This window comes from Mastomys coucha, unplaced genomic scaffold (assembly GCF_008632895.1).
Source record: "Mastomys coucha isolate ucsf_1 unplaced genomic scaffold, UCSF_Mcou_1 pScaffold22, whole genome shotgun sequence".
NCBI lineage: Eukaryota > Metazoa > Chordata > Mammalia > Rodentia > Muridae > Mastomys > Mastomys coucha.
This window is the reverse complement of record NW_022196905.1, coordinates 78,555,766-78,576,065: the sequence shown is the minus strand read 5'-3', so window position 1 is coordinate 78,576,065 and position 20,300 is coordinate 78,555,766. Positions and strand designations below refer to the sequence as shown.

The following is a 20,300-nucleotide window of genomic DNA, read 5'->3' as shown; positions in this document are numbered from 1 at the left end:
TATATATATTGAACACCTGGTCTCCAGCCAGAGCAGAGACCATTGAGATAAACAAGCCTCAGTTGGAAAAGCTGAGTGCCTCTAGTTTGTGATGCAAGCTGGCATGATTTTCCCGCAGCCTATTATGCTTTGCCATGTGGCTGATGTTGATTGGGACCAGGGAAAGTATTTAACCCACAAGGGCTGGGAGCTGGGAGAGTAGAATAGTAAGTATGTATAGAGAGTAAGATGTAATAGATAGGAGTAAGTATATAGATAGAAGTAAGATAATGGATAGTAAGTAAGATGTAAGGGACAGTAAGTAAGATGTAAGAGATTAGGAGTAAGTATATAGATAGTAAGTAAGATATATAGAGATACATATAGATATGGATATAGATATAGATAGAATTAGAGGTAAGATGTAAGATTTAGGAGTAAGTATGTAAAATTAGGGCTGGTGATGGGTTAGGAGAGATTTAGGAGTAAGTATGTAGAATTGGGGCTGGTAATGGGATAGGAGAGATGATGTAGATATAGAAGTAAGATGTAAGGATAGATGTAAGATATAGAATTAGGAATAAGTATGTAACTAATAAGATATAACTAATAAGATGTAAGTAGTAATAAGTAAGACATAAGAAGAAGATATAGAAGGATATAAAAGAAGTTAGCTAGCAAGAGAAGAAGTAAAAATGAAGGTTCCTGAATGAAAACTGCATGGAGAAGGGCTTGGTGTTTGCCTCCTTACTTCTAACTGGACGGGTAAGGTGGCCGACAATTAAGATATTAAGAAAAAGTAATTGTCACTTCCTGTTGTCTTTGTTGTAAGAGGTAGAATTAGGTTTGTGTGGAATTGTTGAAAGATTACTTTCTTGCTTCTTCTAGGGTGTAGTTTTGCTCCTTATGTTGATGTTTTCTATCTATTATCCTTTGTAGGGCTGGATTTGTGGTTCTCTCTAGTGCTACCTGCCCTTGCTAAATCTGACTGGAGCCTGTCTTTCCTGTGATCCTGGTTGTGTCAGAACTCCTCAGAGTCAAGCTGTCTCTATGATCCTATGATTCTGGGATCCTGTGATCCTGGGCTTGTTAGAGCACCTGGGAGTGGGGCTTTCTCTGTGTGTTGTGGGACTGGCTACAGAGCTTGTGCCCAAGGTCTGCTCAGGACACCAGCCCAGAGAGACCGGAAGGAACCCAAGCCACTGGGCTGGTGGAGTTCCTGTGTGCCTGGTCCTGCTAGTCCCAGTTACTCCAGATGTTTGGACAGATGTTGGTTCCTCCTCACCTCTGATCCTGGGCATGTCAGAGCGCCTGGGAGTGTAGCTTCCTCTGGGTGTTGTGGGATTGGCTGTGGAGCTTGTCTGCTCAGGACACCAGCCCAGATAGACTGGAAGGAACCCGAGTCACTGGGCTGGCCTCATAACTGTTTTAATGTGGCTTTCATTCTACTGTTTGACCCTACCCCAAACCTGCCCCAGATCCACTCTTTTATCATTCCTTCCAAGATTGTCTTAGCTGTTAAATGCTGTATGATGCACGGATTTAAATTGGAACAACTGATTACAGTCTTTTTAATTGATCCCAGAACAATACATTCCCTCATTGGCTATAGAATTATTGAAATTTTATTCTAACATCAGAAGTGTCCCGTAATGAGATTACATTTTGTGCTTCTCAACATATTTTTCAATATAATAAATTTTCCCCTATTCTAGCTACAAGTCATTTCTGCCCCATAACATTGCTGGCAGTTTTTCTTTGTATTTTTTCTCTTTAACACACTTTTATTTTTATGTACTACCTATGGGATAAAGTTTGGCATTTTATCATTTACGTCTTTTTAGGGTCATTTTGAATGAACAAATATTTATAGATGACCCAAATTTAAGTCTTAGTGTGCTATTTCCCCTGTAACACCATCAGGCAAATCTGGAAGTCATTTATGTGCAAGACAAGTATAACCACACACGCAGTGATTGTTGCCTTCACAAAATTCGAAATTAAGCTCTGTGAACAGCCATTGCTAGGCCAAGCTAGGCAGGTGCAGTGCTCCAGCAGGTTGGTTTTTGATGATGCACAGGGGTGGGGGGCGGAGTGGGAGTGGTGGTTTCATGTCCCAGCACACTTTCCCCTTTATGTCTTTCTGGGCTGTGAACTGATGGGGGTCTTAAAAACCAGATGTGTTCGGCCTGGCGGACTCTGCTCTCCTCGCCTCATTCTCTAGGGGATGTTGGCATTTTGATGAAAAAAGGCCACTGTTCGATAGTCCTCAATATTTCTTCCGATGCCACCTTTCTGAAACTTTCACATGGACTTTCAAGAGCTGCCTACTCTACGGAGGAAGGTGAAGGGAGTCAACTTGCAAGTCATCCTGGATGGCGTCACCTACCAGAGAGTTTACGCCCTCTGTGTTATGGCTGTTCTCTGTGTCTCGAGCAACTGCTTGACTCAAACCCTCACCGACAACTTTGTTTATCCTCCTCGAGTTCTCAGATTGCGTATGCTTGTTGGCTCCAAAGGCATCAAAGCCAAAATCCATGTTTACTCTGAACATTTGGATGGGACTCTCTGGAGTCGATTCACTCCCAACTTGCTTCTTCAGCAAGTGGTGTATGGATGTTGCGCAATTCAGCATCGTACCCTTACATTTTGGTCATAGGTCTTGTTAAAAATTCGCACGAAGTGCAGTGTTGCAGTTGAGGACAACAGTCTCAAAATTATTTTCAACGCAGGAGAAAACCTCTGTTTCAGCTGCCAGGCTCAGCTGACTCCTCTTTGAGATTTATCTGGTCGTAGCTGTTGTACAATTTACAGGTAGTCTGGATTCTGTAGCTTCCCACTGGAGGATTAATAAGTAATTAAGTTTGCAGGACCTCTGCTGCCCTCTGGCGGAGCTGACTGGCAAGCCCGCCGAGTGTCGCTGCAATCCTGAGCACATTCAACTCAAATGGAACCTCACCATTCTAAAATAATCTGCAATAAAAAAATATTTATTCACTTTATAAGTATGGTTGTTTTGTCTGCATGTATGCAAGGATATCACGTGCGTGCTTGTTGCCAGCTGAGGCCGGAATAGGGTGTCAGATCCCCTGGAACTGGAGCTACAAATGGTTGAGTTGCTTTGTGGGTGCTTGGGAACCGAACTTTGCTCCTTTAAAAGGGCAAGCAAGCGCTCTTGACCACTGAGACATCGCTCCATCGCTCCAGACTGACTTTCTTTCTTTCTTTCCTTCTTTCCTTCCTTCCTTCCTTCTTTCCTTCCGTCCGTCCGTCTGTCTGTCTGTCTGTGTTTATTTGTGGCATTCTGTCTCCTAAGGAAATAGATCAGCTACAGGCTGCGACCACGTGACTCTAGGTAACTGGACACAATACACATCGGTATTTTCTAGTTCTCCAATTGGGGCCATTATCTTAATTTTCTCATAAGACAGAAGCAGCCACTTCCTCTTTAAAAAAAAAAAAACTATGTTCGTTTTACTGATATACATTTATAATTTATGTCTTTGCAATGATGCTTCATAAATAATTTCTAAATACTTGAAAAAAGAATATCATTACTATTTTCATAGATTCTGTATAGATGAGCGGGTTGCAGCTGATGAATCTGCGTAATGTAATCTTCTCAAAACGCCAGCAATTTCTACCTTTAATCCTTTTTTAGTATTACCTATTAATCCGTAATAGAACTGCTGGGATGTATTATACATTTATCTCAAGGAGCACAGGTGGTGCTCAATACCTGCTTTCTAAATAAAAGCGGCCGTAGACTCAGCAAATTGGCTGAAAAAAACAGAAGCAGGAGAGGGGTGGGGCGGCGTGGTGATTGGCGCGAGGCGTGGCGACGGGTGAAAGGCGGGAAGAATACCGAGAGGCGGGGCGACGGGGAAGAGGTGGGGCGAAGGGCGAGGGGCGTGGCGACGGGGGAGAGGCGTGGTGATTGGCGAGAGGCGTGGCGATGAGTAGGAGGGTGGGACGACGACAGAAGGGCAAGGCGCTGGGCAGGAGGGCGGGGCGAACTGAGAAAGGCAGGCTGATAGGTGGGTAACAGGCGAGTGGGCGGGACTCTAAAAGGCGAGTAACCGCCGCTGTTATAGCGGCTGAGCTAGGCTTGTGCGCATGCGTAGCTTATTTGAATTTTTTGCTGTTGGTTGGTCGCCGCTGTTTAGGGCCGAGTCTTAAGCGGCTGTCGGGCAGCTAGCTCCTTGGAAGTCTCTCTCACCTCAGTTTAACTCTAGCTGAGCGACTTTTAACTCTCCTGGAACCCTGGCCTGATTGGATTTCCCTCTCAGGCCTCCGTGGGCCGGAACCATGGCCTCGTTCGGTCTGGTAAGTGCGGGTCTGGGTCGGGCCTGCGCGATGTGTGTGTAGGTCGCCTCGTACTCCAGCGGTCCGGACGCCGGGCGGGTGCGTGTCCCGCTTGCCGGGAGGGCTGCGGCAGGGCTGCGTGCGGCTTGTGAGGGGTGCGGAGGGGTGGGATGGTGCGGGCGCCTGTCAGGGTGGGTAGGGGCTTGTCTGGGGTCGTTAGAAAGCTGCACGGGCTACAAATCAGGTGAGATTGTGTCCCGCCAGCGGAAGTAACTGGACTGCTTAAATCTCATGAGTGCTTGCTTTTTTTTCCTCTGAAGAGATTGTTCCAGTTTCTACATTTCAGGCTTTTTCCGTTTTTTTTTTTTTTTTTTCAGTCTTCCAAATACTCATGAATATATTGTACAAGTCAGCCTTGATGGTCTGCAAAACCTCGAGTATTAATTTCTCCATTAAAACAAACCTAAATTCTCTGTTGTTCGACTTTATTTGTCGAAATACTATATGATGTGAAAATTCTAATATTTATGGGACACCTGTTAATGATGTAAAGCTTTATACAAGGCAACCAAAATTTAAAAGGTGCCAACTATGAATGTTTGACGTGGGCCATAACTTGCCATTTTATTTATGTTTCTTGACACACTTGATACTCATTTCAAGTTTTGTATGATTACTATGCCTTTTTTTCGCCCTAACCTAGCAGTTCAATTTATCTTTTAAAGAAAATCTTCATTGATGGTTTCTATATGTAGTTGTGTGTGTGTGTGTGTGCTCGAACATGTGTGAAAAGACAGTATAGTGTGTATTCTGCAAAATCATGAATATTATTTACATTGCACGAGATCAGAGAAAAGAAACATTACAGCCATAAAGAACAAAACTTAACAAATGTCCGCTGTACGTTATCATATACCAGTTATAACCCTACAGCTGTTTTGAGCTTTGTGCTTCTGACTTCTGTGTGTTGTCTATTGAAAAGATAAATGGGATGAGCTGGAGATTGTTCTCAGATATTTTTATATACCAGGGTTTTCAAGGTAATTTCCTACCTTAGACTTATTTTGCCATATTCAGAAGAACTTTTTTGTTTTTGCCAGAGTAAGCTTAGACTTGGGATGGAGAGGATGGGGAGGATGAGGAAGATGAGTAGGATGGGGAGGATGGAGAGGATGGGGAGGATGGGGAGGATGAAGAAGATGAGTAGGATGAGGAGGATGAGGAAGATGGGGAGTGCTCCAGGGCTCTTAGTGGGTATGTATAAGCTAAAACCAAACTAAACCAAACCAAACCAGAAAACTATTGCACAGTTTTTTGTTTGTTTGTTTGTTTGTTTTGAGAAGTACAGCATCATAGTAGAGGAAACTTAAGTTGACATCAACTGGAGGATAAATTGAAGTTGGCAGTTTGTACTTTAAAATAAATATTTTTTTTTTTTTTTTTTTTTTTTTTTTTTTTTTTTTTTTTTTTTTTTTTGGTTTTTTGAGACAGGGTTTCTCTCTATAGCCCTGGCTGTCCTGGAACTCACTTTGTAGACCATGCTGGCCTCGAACTCGGAGATCCACCTGCCTCTGCCTCCCAAGTGCTGGGATTAAAGGCTTGCGCCACCACCGCCCGGCTAAAATAAATATTTTTTAAATTTTAACTCAGTTAAGGAGCTGTCTTGGTGACCACCTTTTGAGTGTGCCTAAGTCACTGATATTCTAGTAGGTGCTCAGTATTCATGAGCAGGGGACCTATTTTGCCCTAAAAATTTTCCTGCTTAGCAGAGGAAGAGGGAGCGTTGTACAGGGGTTCATGCTTCAAAAATGTTGCAGTGTGCAGATTTGTGATCCTTCAATTTTACTCAAGTTAGAAGTTTCATATTTTAGGGTTCAGAAGCTTGATTTAGCATTCTCAGGATTGGGTTTATTTCAGTGCCTCACATTGATGAATACCAGAAAGAGACCTGAGTATTTGCTTTAAGTGTTTCCATCAAATAAATAATAGTGGGGACTATTGTAAACATAGCACAGCTATGGGTCTGCCATATAGTGCTGCAGAGTATTTTCCCGAATTTATGTGCCCTAGGTTTAATCTTGACACTAAAAGAAAATTTGTAATAAAGTCAAATTGTTCAGTATTTTTTTTCTTTAGCTTGTTCCTTATAAGGTAGATTTCATCTTCTGCTTTTTAAATACTTTATAAACATTATGGGCTTTTGCCCTTAAGAATTTTTATTTATTTATTTTTTTGTCTTATTTATCTGGCATATCTTTTTGTTGTTTGGTTTTGGGACAGTGTCCCATATAACCCAGGATGGCCTTGAACAAGAACTGACTATATAGGCAAGGATGACTTTGAACTCCTGCATCCACCTTCCATGTATTAGGATTATGGGTCTACAAGATCACCATGTCCAACTTTTGGCACACCCTTCCTTGTGTTTTTGAGACAGGGTCTCATGTTTCCCAGGCTGGCCTTAAACTCTCCTGTTCATTGTTTGTAAATGCTGGAATTAAAAGTTAAAGCCACTACCTCGTGTTTATGGGTTCTGGGAATTTGACTCAGAGATTCTAGGATGCTTAGAAAAAAGTTCTACCTACTGAACTCCATTCCTGACACAGCTTTTTTGTATGGCACATAGTTTAGTAGAAAAGCTCTGGAAAAAAGCTAAATTATCTCAAGACAAAATCTTCACCCTGTTTATGCTTTTTTTTAATTAATTACTTAATTTATTCACTTTACATCCCAGTCAAAGACCCTTCAGAGAAGGGGAAGACCTCCCCACTTGGGTACCAACTCTTGATTGGATGTCAACTGGAAGTAGGACTAAGTGCATCCTCTCCCACTGAGGTCTGTGGAGCTAAGGGAAGTGGATCCAATGGCAAGCAACAGAGTCAGAGACAGCCCCTACTCTAACTTTTAGGGGACTCACATGAAAATCAAGCTGCACATCTACAAATGTGTAGGTGGCCTAGGTCCAGCCCCTGCACACTCTTTGGTGGGCCTTAGCCCCCATGGGCCCAGGTTAGTTGACTCTGTACTCTAGGTATTTTTGTAGTGTCCTTGACACTCCCTCACCCCTACCTCCACACCAACTCTTCCCCTCCTCCTGGTCAATCCTGTCCTCTACTCTTACACAAGAGTCCCTGAGCTCTGTCTGATGTTTGACTGTGGTCTCTGAGTCTGTTTCCATCTGTTCTGGATGAAGCCTTTCAGGAGACAGTTATGCTAGGTTCCTGTTCACAAGCATCGCAGAGTATCAATAATAGTGTCGGGGATTGGCTCTCTCGGATAGGGTGGATCTCAGTTGGGCCAGTCATTGGTAAGCTGTTCCCTCAATTTCTGCTCCATTGCTCCATCTTTATCTCTGCACATCTTGTAGGTAGGGCAAATTTCAGAAGGTTTTGTGAATGGGTTGGTGTTCTTATTGCACTAGAGATCCTGCCTGGCTATAGAAGGTGGGCACTTCAGTTTCCATATACCCCACTGCTAGGAGTTTCAGCCACAGAGACAGACTCCCCATAGATTCCAGGGAGTATTGTGTGCCCCTCACCCCAGGTCTCCAGCTAGTACCAGAGATGCTCTCCATCAATTTCAGCTCTCTTTCTCAGCCCTCTGCAGTCTCTCCTCTCCCACATATGACCCTCATCCCTGTTCTCCTCATCCTCTCTCCCACCCAGTTCCCTGTCTCCATCCACCTCAATATTATTTTCCCTTTTGAGCGAGTCATACATCTTCCCTTGGGCATTCTTTATTACTTAGTTTTCTTTGGTCTATGGATTGTAGCATGGTTATCTTGTACTTTATGGCTAATGTTCATTTATGAGTACGTACCATGCTTGTCTTTCTGGGTCTAGGTTACGTCACTTAAGATATTTTCTAGTTCCATCCATTTGCCTGGAAATTTCATTATGTCTTTGTTTTTAGTAGCTGAGTAGTATTCCATTGTGTAGATGTACAACATTTTCTTTATCCATTCTTCAGTTGAGGGACATTGAAGTTGTTGCCAGTTTCTGGCTATTATGAGTAAAGTTGCTATGAATATAGTTGAGCAAGTGTTCTTGTGGTATGGTGGGGGGCATCTTTTGGTATATGCCCAGGAGTGGCATATATAACTGGGTCTTGGAGTAGAACTATTACCAGTTTTCTGAGAAACCAACACATTGATTTCCAAAGTGGTTGGAATAGTTTTGCACTCCCACCAATAATGGAGGAGTGTTGCTTTTTCTTCACATCCTTGTCAGCATGTGCTATTTCTTGAGTTTTTGAATTTAGCCATTCTGATGGGTGCAGGGAGCTTCCTGGCCTAGGCATGGTAGTGGTGGAGTCACAGAGTAGGACTCTGGTGGTGGCTGTAAAGTCTGAGGGTTTAGAGCTTTCTAGGTCTCTATACTGAAATGCTGATGATAACTTCTAAAAAGTCCTAATAACTTTCTTGCTCTTTCTGAGAGTAAAAGACTGCTGGCTTAGGTGAGTAACACCTGTAGCCTAACAGGGGAGGATTAAGCAGTGTGGCTTTTGTTCTGCTGGGCTCTAACTTTCAGTCTGATAGTTGGAAGTCCCAGGAAGAAAAAAAGTGGTTATAAGCCGGTGGTGGCGCACTCCTTTAATCCCAGCACTTGGGAGGCAGAGACAGGCAGATTTCTGAGTTTGAGGCCAGCCTGGTCTAAAGAGTGAGGTCCAGGACAGCCATGGCTACACAGAGAAAAAAAAAAAAAAAAAAAAAAAAAAAAGAAAGAAAAGTGATTATAGAGTTTATTACTAAGTTGTAAAGATCCTAAGTGGTAAAGGGAAAAAATTCTCTAAGTGGGGAAAAGGAAAAAATTTCTACTCTGAGTGGTGAAAGGCAAAAAATTCTCTTTTCTCCTAGATCCTCCTCATCTTTTTGTCTTCAGTGATGTGTTAGAATAGCGGCTCGAGTCTGAACACAGCACACTAGGCTAAAACAGTTCCACGAGTAAGAGGTTTATTGGGAGAGAGAGGGACAAGGTGGAGGTGGAAAGAGAAGTGGGGGAAGAGAGAGAGATTAGGGGGGCTTTCTTTATGTATGGGTAATGACATTACACAGGTAAAGGTGGGAGGTGAGCCAAGTGGATTCTGGGAATATGGTGGCTGTTGTCTTGACAACAGGTCTGTGGGTTCTGTCTATGCAATGTCACAGGTTTCGGAGGTTCTGATGCCAACATACCTCCCTTCTTGTTATCATAAAGAGAAGGAAAGAAAAAGGGAGGGGGAAGCTGATGGTGAAGAGGGAATGAGGGCATCGTGTCTCTTAAGCTGTTTCCTGCTGTCTAGGGACATTGTCAATTTTGGGGTGTAGCTGGCTTTCACCATTGGGATCTACTTGATAAACATTCATATCAGGTTCCTCTGTGGACAGCGGCTTTTCTCTGGGCAGTGGCTGGTAATCCTGTAACAGGAGCTGATTAATAGTTTGGTTAGAAATTGTTTTGTATTTGTCATTGAAGGAATGTAGAAACAAGATTAATGAGGTAAGGAGTAAATAACACCAGGAAGATGACTAGGAGAGGCGTTACAAAAGGAGTATCCACTTCCATGTAGGATTTTTGAAAATTCCAGAACTGGAGGTCTGAAATTTTTTATGTCTGACTGTATTTAGCTCCTGGATTTTATTTCTTACTATCCCGGATTGGTTGACATAGAAACAGCATTCTTCTTGGAGGAACAGGCAAAGACCACCTTCTTTAGCTGTCAGGATATCTAGTCCTCGTCTGTTCTGAAGCACCACGGCTGCCGAAGAATTGATCTGTATTTGGATAGTAAGCACAGTTTCAGACATTTCTTGAAAATAGCTTTTAAACTGAGAATTGAGTGTATTATATTGGGTCATGGAAGTCGTTATCCCTTCAACTCCAGTACCGACACCTATGGCTATTCCCGTAGTGACCAAGAGTGGCATGACTCGAACTGCCCTCTTATGTTGGGATTATTTTATCTAGAACTGGGATTGGCAGGGGTTCGTTTCCCTGGATTACTCCCAGTTCAGGGAAAAGTAGTACCAATGTGCAAACTCCTGACCAGCTGGCGGGTAGGTGATGATGTACTTGGTGCCACAAAGAATTGATGTGTTTTGGACTGTAGGGCATTGTGGCAGAGATGATATATTGAGGGTTATGGTTCTATTGTGGTCTAGGGAGCTCAGCGTTCCTATAAAATGAGCCCTGGAGGTCTTAAAACAGTTTGCCACACCAAAGAGAGGGATAGAGGTAAGGTATGGAGTCATGGCGACATTGGAGCCAGGGCAGCTGACAAAGGGTGGGATAAGGTTACTTGGCAGTATCACCAGAGATGCTGTGACAGTTGTGAGTTAGTTACAGGAGGTACACATAACCAGCAATCTTTAAAGTGTCCAGGCTTGGTGACATTAAGGAGTTGGTATGAAGCAAAAGGTTAAATGACAAGTTAGTGCCATTTATGAGGGGTGATGTCAAAGAGGTAAGGACTGTGGAGGAGTGTTTGATTATCTCCCTTGCTTTTCCAATATCCAGGGGTTGGGCAATTGAGACATATTTTCTCTGGATATGGATGGTACTTACTGGGGACCTGAGCTGATTTTTACGGTAGAGCCTCCCACCTGGAGTCCCATGGGTATGGGTATGTAGAAAAAGAATATCTTGAAGTGTTGATAGAAGAAATGATTGGTCTGTGATCCTAGCATATGTATCTGACAAGACCAATATGGGCAGCTCCCATATTCATCTGGCTATTTTCTACAGTAATCTTTTGTCTGGTCAAAAAGAAAGCAAGTATAGAGATCCTAATATGTAGATGGGATTACAGATACAGGGATGATAGCAATTTGGATTGGTTCCTGGCAACCAGCTATGAAGCAGTTTCCTGACCCTATTTGGAAAGACTGTTTGTTATCTGTGGGGGTTTCTTGAATCTCAAATCTCCAGATGTAAGGGCTGCCCTGGATGGAAATGAACAGCACAGGGAGGACGAGAAACCCATGTCTAATCCAGTGAGGTTGAGCTCAGCTGCTGGAGTGGAGTCCCATTTTCTGGGATTGGGGACAAGGTGGGCAGTCTTGACTTCTTCTGGAGCTTAACAGAGCACAGTCCTGTTAGGGTCGATGTGTATGAAGAAGAGTCATTTTTAGGTGGAGGGATGAAAGGTTTGGGGTGAAACAGATGGACTCATCGAGAGAGTCCCTCGAGTTTAGCAGCTGTAGGGGTCACAAGGATTACCTTAAAAGGGAGATTACCTGCCATTTGGGAGAGAGGAGTGAGGGTCTTGAGGGGATAGAAGGACTTGGTCTCCAATGTTGGCAGGAGACAGTGTGTGCCTGTGGTAGATGGTGGTCAGCAAAGTTCCATAGGAAAGAACGGAGGTGGCAAATTAATGGGGTGGGTAGATGGTCTGGGAGGGGAGAGCATTTAGGTGAAAGACCAGGAGTTAGGACTGGATGTCCATACATGAGTTCAAAGGGCAAGATAAGAAGAAGTGGCTTGGGGAGAGCTTGTAACCTGAAAAGAGCCAGAGGTAAGAGTTTTACCCAATTAAGGTGAAGTTCCTGTGACAGCTTAACAAGAGTGGTTTTTTTTTCTATATCAGTTTTATTTAAAACACCAATAAGTATTTCTCTTTCATTAATGGCAAATGGTTCAAGTAATGTTGAACACAAATCACTGACTAGTACAGGGCATTAAATAGGAACAGACCTTTTATTTAAAGCAAAAGGATAAAGGTTATATACAAAAGAGACTTACAGTCTACAGGGCAATTCATAAAGGGAGATGTGTTTACAAAATATGGTGAAACCAGAACCTTCCACCTCTGCTTTGGAGACGGGCTATCATACAACATTCTGTCAGCTGAAGATGGATTGGTACAAGTGTCTATACAGAAACTTCAAGTCATCTTTGCAGGTACAGAATCATCCAGATCTCCCCGGAGTGAACTGGCAGTCCTGTGGCTTTCTTCCTTTTCCATATTCCCAGCAAGGCTACACGACCTTCAACTCTTGAGGAGCCACTTACAGTAGCAGTTCCTTAGGAGCCGACAATGACGGGTGATCCGGGAATTCCCTATGAGAAACAGACTGGCCACCTACAGAAAGTATCACAATGAGCACGTCTTTCCTCCTTCCAACTCTGCAGTGTCTCCTTTCAAGACTACTAAACTCATCAGACTTGTCCCTTCACAAGTCTAAACCTCGAGGTGATATGAAGAAGACCAACGTTAAGAAAAGAAACCTCAACCCAGAAATGAAGAAACTGGAGGTTTCCAATACACCCCAGAGCATCTTGCCATTTTGACAGTACAGCCCAGTGGACTGCTACAGTCTGTAGACCAGTATCGGCAGCTTGAGGGTTTTTTTCCCCCTCCTCCCAAGGTTAAAGCACATTAAATAAATACTAGGCAAGGAGTTTCCTGGGAGAGTTAGAAGTTAAAAAAAAAAAAAAAATTAACCAATTTTTCTGTGATAATTCAATACCACTAAGAGAAAGGTATTGAAGGGACAATTTTCATACTAAAAAAAGAATTTCCCTAGTCATGTCACCAAATCTTATAAAGAATCCAGGGAATCACAGAAATAGAAAATTAGTTTCAGGGGACCCCTCAGGCACTTTAAAGCCTTTAAAAAAATTACAGTAATAATAAATTAGGTATTGCTCTTCAGAGGTTTATGGAGCAGTTAACACAACAGTAACAGGTCCAGAGTTAAGTCCATATCTCAGGTTTTCAAGCTGCCCGGCCTTCTTTAAAGCTTAGACGAATCTCCAAATACCTTTAATAAGACATACAATTTAACATAGAGTGAGTGAGTCTTTTGTTTAGTGGTACCACAATGGTTAGCAGCTGTCTTCAATTTTAAACTCTGATAAAATTAAGACAATACATAAATAAATACAGCAGGGGAAGCTAGCCCACACTGACAAACACCTCAAGGACCACTGAGTTCTCATGCACTGTTCAATTGGAGCTCAGTCTCCTGTGGAGAGAAGGGCATTACAGAACTTTCCTCTCAAAGATGCTGAACATCAGGTGGACAAAAACGGCTATTTATCAAGGAATGTAAAAGATCCAACCCCAGGGAATCCAGGACACACACAGATACTTCAGAGGCATACTTTTGATCAGGGCAGAGTTGAGACTTAAAGAAATTATCACCTCAGGTAAATAGATGAAACTAAGTCCAGTTTTTGGTGAGGATTTTTTTTTAAACGTGTCCTCATTATCTCCATCAGCTTAAACTGTCAGTCATCTCTGAGAGCTCAAGCAGAACGTCATCCTCATCTTTCCCAGGATCCAAGTTGATCTCAGCTTCGAATTTGCCCCCTGAAATTTCCCATACTAGTTTCTCAAAATCATCTTTCCCCGAGAGCGGAGACTTTCCCGTTGAGGCAGAGCTCAGCGGGCACAGTTTTGTTGCCATCTGGGATAAGGGAGGGCCAGATCCTTTCTGGAAGCAAGGGTTCTGAAGAAGCTTGGGCTGAAGACAGCAGAGAACTGTCTTTCTTTTTTTTCTGCCTCAGACATGTTGACGGATTTATCCTCAGAGAGGTGTGGGACAACAGCCTCAGTTGTTGGAGCTGAAACAGCTTCACCACTGTGATGACAGTGAGAAACTTGGGAAGTAAATTCAGGACCATTGTCTGATTGGAGAGAGGCTGGGATACCAAATGGGGATGATCTCTCAGAGGAGGAGATCACAGACTATCTGGGCCCTTTTGTTAGTTGCAGGAAATGCCTCTACCCACCCCAAGAAGGTGTCCACCAAGACCAGGAGGTACTTGGCATGTCTGACAGTGGGCATGTAGATAAAATCAAGTTGCCAGTCAGTTCCAGAAAGGGAACCTCTAGCCTGATGGGTAGGAAAAGGGGTGCTATGATACCTTGAGTTGGAGTTAGACATCTGACAGATTTTTCAAGAAGCAGTGATAGATTTTAAGAAGCTTAAGTCCTCAGGAGTAGGCTGTAGGTGGGTCTTAACAAAAGAAGGACAGTGCTTGGCTGTTAGGATGAAAGAGTTGGTAAAGATAGGACAGAGTTTGGCAGGTGTCAGGGGGTGAAGGTGGAGATGTAGGTTTTAGTGTAAGAATGTCCTGGGGAGGATGAAAAGTCTAGGCCACTAAGGGCCGTAGCTGTAACTGCCTTGTCAGCTCGGTTGTTTCTCTTGGAGACAATAGAGTCATTTGTCTGGTGGGATCTACAATAGACAATCCCAATAGTTGTGGGGAGATGGGAGGCCTTTAGCATGGCCATAATTTGGTATGCATTAGTTACTGATCCTCTTTTTGTCGTAAGTAACCCACGTTCCTTCTAGGTAGCAGCATGGGACAGGAGGATATGAAAAGCATATTTGGAATCTGTAGATGTTGAGGGATTGTCCCTGTACTGGCTGAAAGGCACGGGTAAGGGCTATTAGTTCAGCCTGTTGATTAGTGGTGTGAGGAGGAAAGGCCTGTGCCTCCACCACCTTGGTGTCTGACACTGTGGCATAACCAGCTTTTTCTAGCCCCTTCATGTAAAAAGGAGCTGCCATCTGTATACCAGGTATAGATGGCCTGAGGCAGTGTGCCCTCTTGTATGTGTGAAGGATGAGGTAATAGTTCCTCTAAAGTTTCAGTGCAGGAGTGAGATAGGGAGTGGTCAGTATTAGGTCGAGGAAATATTAAGAGGTGGGCATGATTGGAAGGTGAGTGTGGGGTCTTCTATAAGAGAAAGAACCCTGGAGGGAGGTAGAGTCTGTAAGCCTTTATAAGTTAGGGGCTGTGACAAGTTATGAGAAGACAGTTATAGGTGACCCAAAGGTTAGATTTTTTTTTTTTTGACTCTCGAATAAGGAGTTCAGCGGCGGCTAAGGTACAGATACAAGGTGCCCATTGCTGGTTGGTTAGATCTAGTTTTTTTTTTTTTTTTTTTTTTTTTTTTTTTTGACAAGTATGCTACAGGTTTAAAAGAAGGTCCTAGTTGATGACCTAAGACTCCAAGCGGAAATCCCGCTTTTTCAGTTACTTAGAGGGAAAAAAGACGAGTCAGGTCAGGGAGGTGTAAAGCTGGGGCCTTAAGGAGAGCCTGTTGGAGCCTTTGATAGGGCTTGGTAATAGGTTTGAGAAGAGGTTCGTGGGTGGGGCCTAACGCTCCTTCTTATAAGGGAAGAGAAAGGAGGGAAAAGGAAGGAACTCATGAATGTAAAAATCTAGCCATTCCTAGGAATGATAAAATCTCTTCCTTTGTAGAAGGAACAGTTAGAGACTGAATCAGATTCCTTCTATCTAAGGTAATAACCTTTTAGGTTGGGGTAATTGTTAGTCCCAAATAGGTAACCTGATGGGTGGACAGTTGGATTTTAGAAGGTGAGACCCTGTACCCTTCAGTGGAGAGGGTACTTGACTGGAGAGGTGTCAGCTTGGCTAATTTCTAGAGATGGGCTACAGAGAAGGACATCATCTATGTAAAGTATAATCTTAGATTTAGGGAGAGACAGAGAGAGTAAGTCAGAAGCCAGGGTCTTGCCAAATAGGTGTGTGCTGGCCTGGAATCCCTGAGGTAGAACAGTCCAGGTAAGTTGGGTATCAGGATCTGTCCAGAAAAAGGCAAATATGTTTTGTGACTGGGCATCTAGAGGGATAGAGAAGAATGCATCCTTGAGATCTAAGACTGAACGGAAAGTCCCCAAGGGGATAGTGGGAAGAAGTGTGCAAGTGTTAGCCACAACAGGATGGAGAGGAGCCACTGCAGAATTAACGTGCCTGAGGTCTTGAGCCAGGTGATAGTTACCATTAGGTTTCTTAACTGCTAGTATAGGGGTGTTAAAGGGGTTGGGGGGGGGTGAAGGAGTTTTTTTCTCAAGAGCTCAGAAATGATAGGCTTAAGTCCCCTGAGGCTCTGGAGAGAGAGAGGGTATTGAGCTTGGATTATGTACCTGGTAGAGTCCAGTAATTGGATGAGAACAGGAGAATGGTGTTTAGCAACAGAGGGGTTCTGGATGCCCCAGATTTGGGGATCTACCTGAGAACCTGGTAAAGGAAATAACATGATAGTTTAGTAGAGTGGCTGGCTAGAAAAAGGAGCAGAGGAACTGCTGGCGAACTTGGGTTTAGGCGAATGGGGGGAGCAAAGGAAATAGAGGCTGCCAGCCTAACTAGAAGATCCCTTCCCAATAAGGGGACAGGACATGTTGGCACTACCAAAAAGGAATGGGTGAGACGTACACCCCTAAAAAAGCAACTAAGTGGTGGGGTCTGGTGAGGGAAGTGAGGCTGTCCTCCTACCCCGACAATAGGAAAACCAGAAGGAGAAGTGTGTCCCCAAAATTCCGTCAGGACTGAGTAATTGGCTCCAGTGACCAAGAGGAAGGAGATGGGCCACCCACATACCATGATATCTACCCGGGGCTCTCTGCTAGTGATGACAGTGGTTGGGTCATGGGAGCTGGGGTCTCCTCAGTTAGCCATAGCCAAGCCTAGGAGATCAGCTGGAGGGTTATCTGGGAGTGATGTGCCTCTGTTCTGCATAACCTGAGGGCAATCTGGGAGTGATGTACCTTTTGATGGTACCTAGGGCATGGCCCCCTTGGCATGCAGAAGTTTGCCCAATGATCTTGTTGACCACATTTGTAGCAGGTACCTGATGGTCTCTGAGTCTTAGAAGACCAGGAGTCCGGGGCAGTGGCAGGGGCTGGTCAGACAGCCTTTGCCAGCATATGGTATTTTTGTTTGCGGACTTTCTCATCTCTCCCATGGTAAACTTTGAAGGCCAATTGCTAAAACTTCTGCCTGTGGAGTTAGGGGTCCCCTCTCAAGCTTTTAAGTTTAGCTTTTATGTCAGGGTAGCTCTGGGAAAAGAAGTAGGTTGTCAGAAGTTGCTTACCTTATGGGTTTTCAGGGTCCAGATTGGTATGCTGTAATAAAGCCTTTGTGAGGCATTCTAAAAATTGAGATGGATTTTCCTGCTTGTCCTGGATAACCTCTTGGAGGTTTTCAAAATTTACTGGCTTTAAGGCTGGTTTTCTAAGATGGGCCAGAAGGCATGTAATAAACCTGTCTCTGGCTAAAATACCACCTGCAGAATTATAATTCCATTGAGGATCCTAATCAGGCACTGTCTTCTATGCAATTGGATATGCTCTATCTGTTTGATTGATTTCATCTGCATGCATTCTCGCTTGCCCCATACTCACCTGCATTCCTCAGGAAGTAAGTTATTAGTGCCATATGTGCATCATGGCAAGTCAAGTTGTAAGACTGAATAATGTATTGAAACTCTTTAATAAAGGTGGAGGAGTTAGAGGTGTAGGAACCGAGGTTCACTCAGCGAGAAAGAAACATGTACTCTGACAAGGCCATCTACCCCAGCAACTTCTCTTAGAGGAAGGACCGATGCTGTGTCAGATGTCTGGGGGGTGGGTGGAGAAGGACTTGGGGGTTTGACTGTGGCCTTAGAGCATGTGGTAGGAGGAGTGAAGGTAGCTGCCAATGTAGGGTGTTTGGAGTGACCTGCAGCTGAAACAGAAGAAGGGGAGGGGTCTGGAGAGGTAGAGCTAGCAGGTTCTGAGGTATCCTGGTAAGAAGGAGAAACTGAGGCATCAGTTTGGGTTTTCAGTGGCGTGGAAACACGTCTGTGGCCGAAAGGAGGTTGTTCGTTAGGTGGATCTAGTGTTGTAGCGTCATCTGACAGAGGTTGTGTAGGTTTCATGGCTAAGAGAAGTTGGGTTGGGGAACAAGTAGAGCATATGGAAGGATTGGAGTGACAATAGATGAGTGCTTGGACATAGGGGACCTTTTTCCATTTACCAGTTTGCTGGCAGTATGTATTAAGATTCCTTAAAAAAGTTGGATTTAGGGTACCATTAAGTGGAACTATTATCTAGCTGGTACTGAATCCAGATCTTATTGCAGAAGTATATTAATTTTGATGCCTTCAAGTCAGGCGTTAGCTTCAAAGATTTGAGATTTTCCAGGAGACATCCCAGTGGGGTGCCTGGAGGTAGGTTCAAAGACATCACAGCACCCAATTGGGGGGGTTATTGGATTATTCGTACTGGTGTCCAGAGAACAATCCAACAATCAAAAAGAAATTAGCCAGGCTAGAGGCTCAAGTCGTCATGAGGGCACCCTAGAGGCTACACAGTAAGCTCCAGACTTACTGTGGAAAGGGGACCCAGGGGTTTTTAAATGGCTGCAAGACCCTGGAGGGGGATAGGGAACAAGAGCTGCTTTTGAGGGAATGGTCACCCACAGGGTTGATGTCCTAACTTATATGTCAGCTGGGAGGCATGGCTATAAAATGCCAACCCCTTAGCCCCCAGAAAAAGCTGGCCAGGTCCTATCTGGGAAACTAGGGGTCCTCCTGTTGATGGACCGACCCTACCAATTAATATGCTGCTGTCTGTGCGAGAATTCTAGCGAACTGGTAAATAGAAACGTGGAACTGAGTGGGTAGGTGTGGGCCCAGAAGAAGCTAGCCCCGCTAGATGGATCAGGGCAGCACAGCTGAAGAAATGGCTGCTGCTGCAGCAGGTGCAGCTCATGTGGTAGAAGTTCGTACTATGACCTTATGCTATGGTTGCAGGCTGTGGTCAGTGGTGGCAGCCCTCTTGGTGCTTGGTGCCGGTCCACATGGCCGTGATCTTTTTGGCTTGGCTGGTCCCTGCTGCGGCTCTCCACAGTAGCTCTTGACAATACTGCTGAGTTTTCAGGTTTTGGCACCAAATGATGTGTTAGAATAGTGGCTCGAGTCTGAACACAGCAAACTAGGCCAGAACAGTTCCATGTGTAAGAGGTTTATTGAGAGAGAGAGGGACAAGGTGGAGGTGGAAAGAGAAGTGGGGGAAGAGAGAGAGATTGGGGGGAGGGCCTTTATGTATGGGTAATGACATAACACAGGTAAAGGTAGGAGGTGAGCCAAGTAGATTCTGGGAATATGGTGGCTGTTGCCTTGGCAACAGGTCTGTGGGTCTCGCCTATGTGATGTCCTGATGCCAACAATCAGTACTTACACATCTTTCAGAGTACATGGTCACATATTACAAAGTTCATCACAAGTTCACACAAAAAAATCAAATCATAAATTGAAATAGAAGTTTACAACAGCGAATGTTTACATGCATATCGATTAGGAGTAATTATCTGGCTAAACATCCATCACCTGTCTCAGCTCCACAGGTTCACTGAAGGTTTAAAACCATAACTAAATGATTAGTGAAATTTTGTTTAGATAGACCCAGTCGATATGTTATCTTCTGTCCTAGCACCTATAATAAATCATTAGTTCCCTTTTTATGACCTTTGGTTAATTGTTTTACAACCTCTTGGAATGTGCTCTGAGTAGGAAAAAGTCTGGTTATCATCTAAGAGCAATTAACTGGTGACACATGGGAGACTGGCAGAGTTCTCATCGCAGCTTTGACTATCAGAAAAGGACCTAATAGCAGTCCTGTTATAAAAGAGCTTAATAATCAATCATATAATTTTAGGAATTCTTATAGGATCATCATTAAGATTTAAATCATGTATTTGTTTATATAGCATCACTACAAGACAGTACATCTTCATGGATCTGCAGAGATCTGCTCCAAAGGGGTGTGCTACTACTTAGTGATTGTTATATATGTTTAATAATAACAGGAAAAGCATATTAATAGCAGGAATCGTTCTTAAAATGAGTCCTTTACAGCCTTGCCTAATAAAGCCACACCTATTGCAGATTATATAATAATCCGAAGCAGGCCATTTCAGGATGATCACCTGCTAGTTATTAGCTTGTCCCATAGTGGCTCCTGAGAGATGGGTGTAAGATGGAATCTCAGAGTTGTTCTGATTGGTGTTTCCTTGATGATTAATGACATTGAACATTTCTTTAAGTGCTTCTCGGCCATTAAGAGATTGAGAATTCTCTGTTTATCTCTGTCCCTTATTTTTTAATTGGGTGATTTGGTTTGTTGGTATCTAATTTTTCAAGTTCTTTTTATGTTTTGGATATTAGTCCTCTGTCAGCTGTGGGGTTGGTGAAGATCTTTTCCTATTCTGTAGGCTGCCATTTTGTCCTATTGTTAGTGT

At 43.6% G+C, this 20,300-nt stretch overlaps 1 protein-coding gene across 6 annotated transcripts in view; it reads left to right on the top strand.

Annotated features, from left to right (window-relative positions):
• Positions 1 to 4,044: 4,044 nt before the first annotated feature.
• Cenpc (centromere protein C) overlaps positions 4,045 to 20,300 on the top strand; it is a 72,007-nt gene continuing 55,751 nt past the window's right edge. For 4 of the 6 annotated variants that reach the window (XM_031342905.1, XM_031342903.1, XM_031342907.1 and 1 more), the window contains exon 1: positions 4,045 to 4,305. In XM_031342905.1, coding sequence (XP_031198765.1) covers positions 4,288 to 4,305 — 18 coding nt within the window. In that variant the 5' untranslated portion in view covers positions 4,045 to 4,287. The remainder of the gene's footprint in view (positions 4,306 to 20,300) is intronic. The other 2 variants (XM_031342901.1, XM_031342906.1) reach the window with 1 other exon arrangement.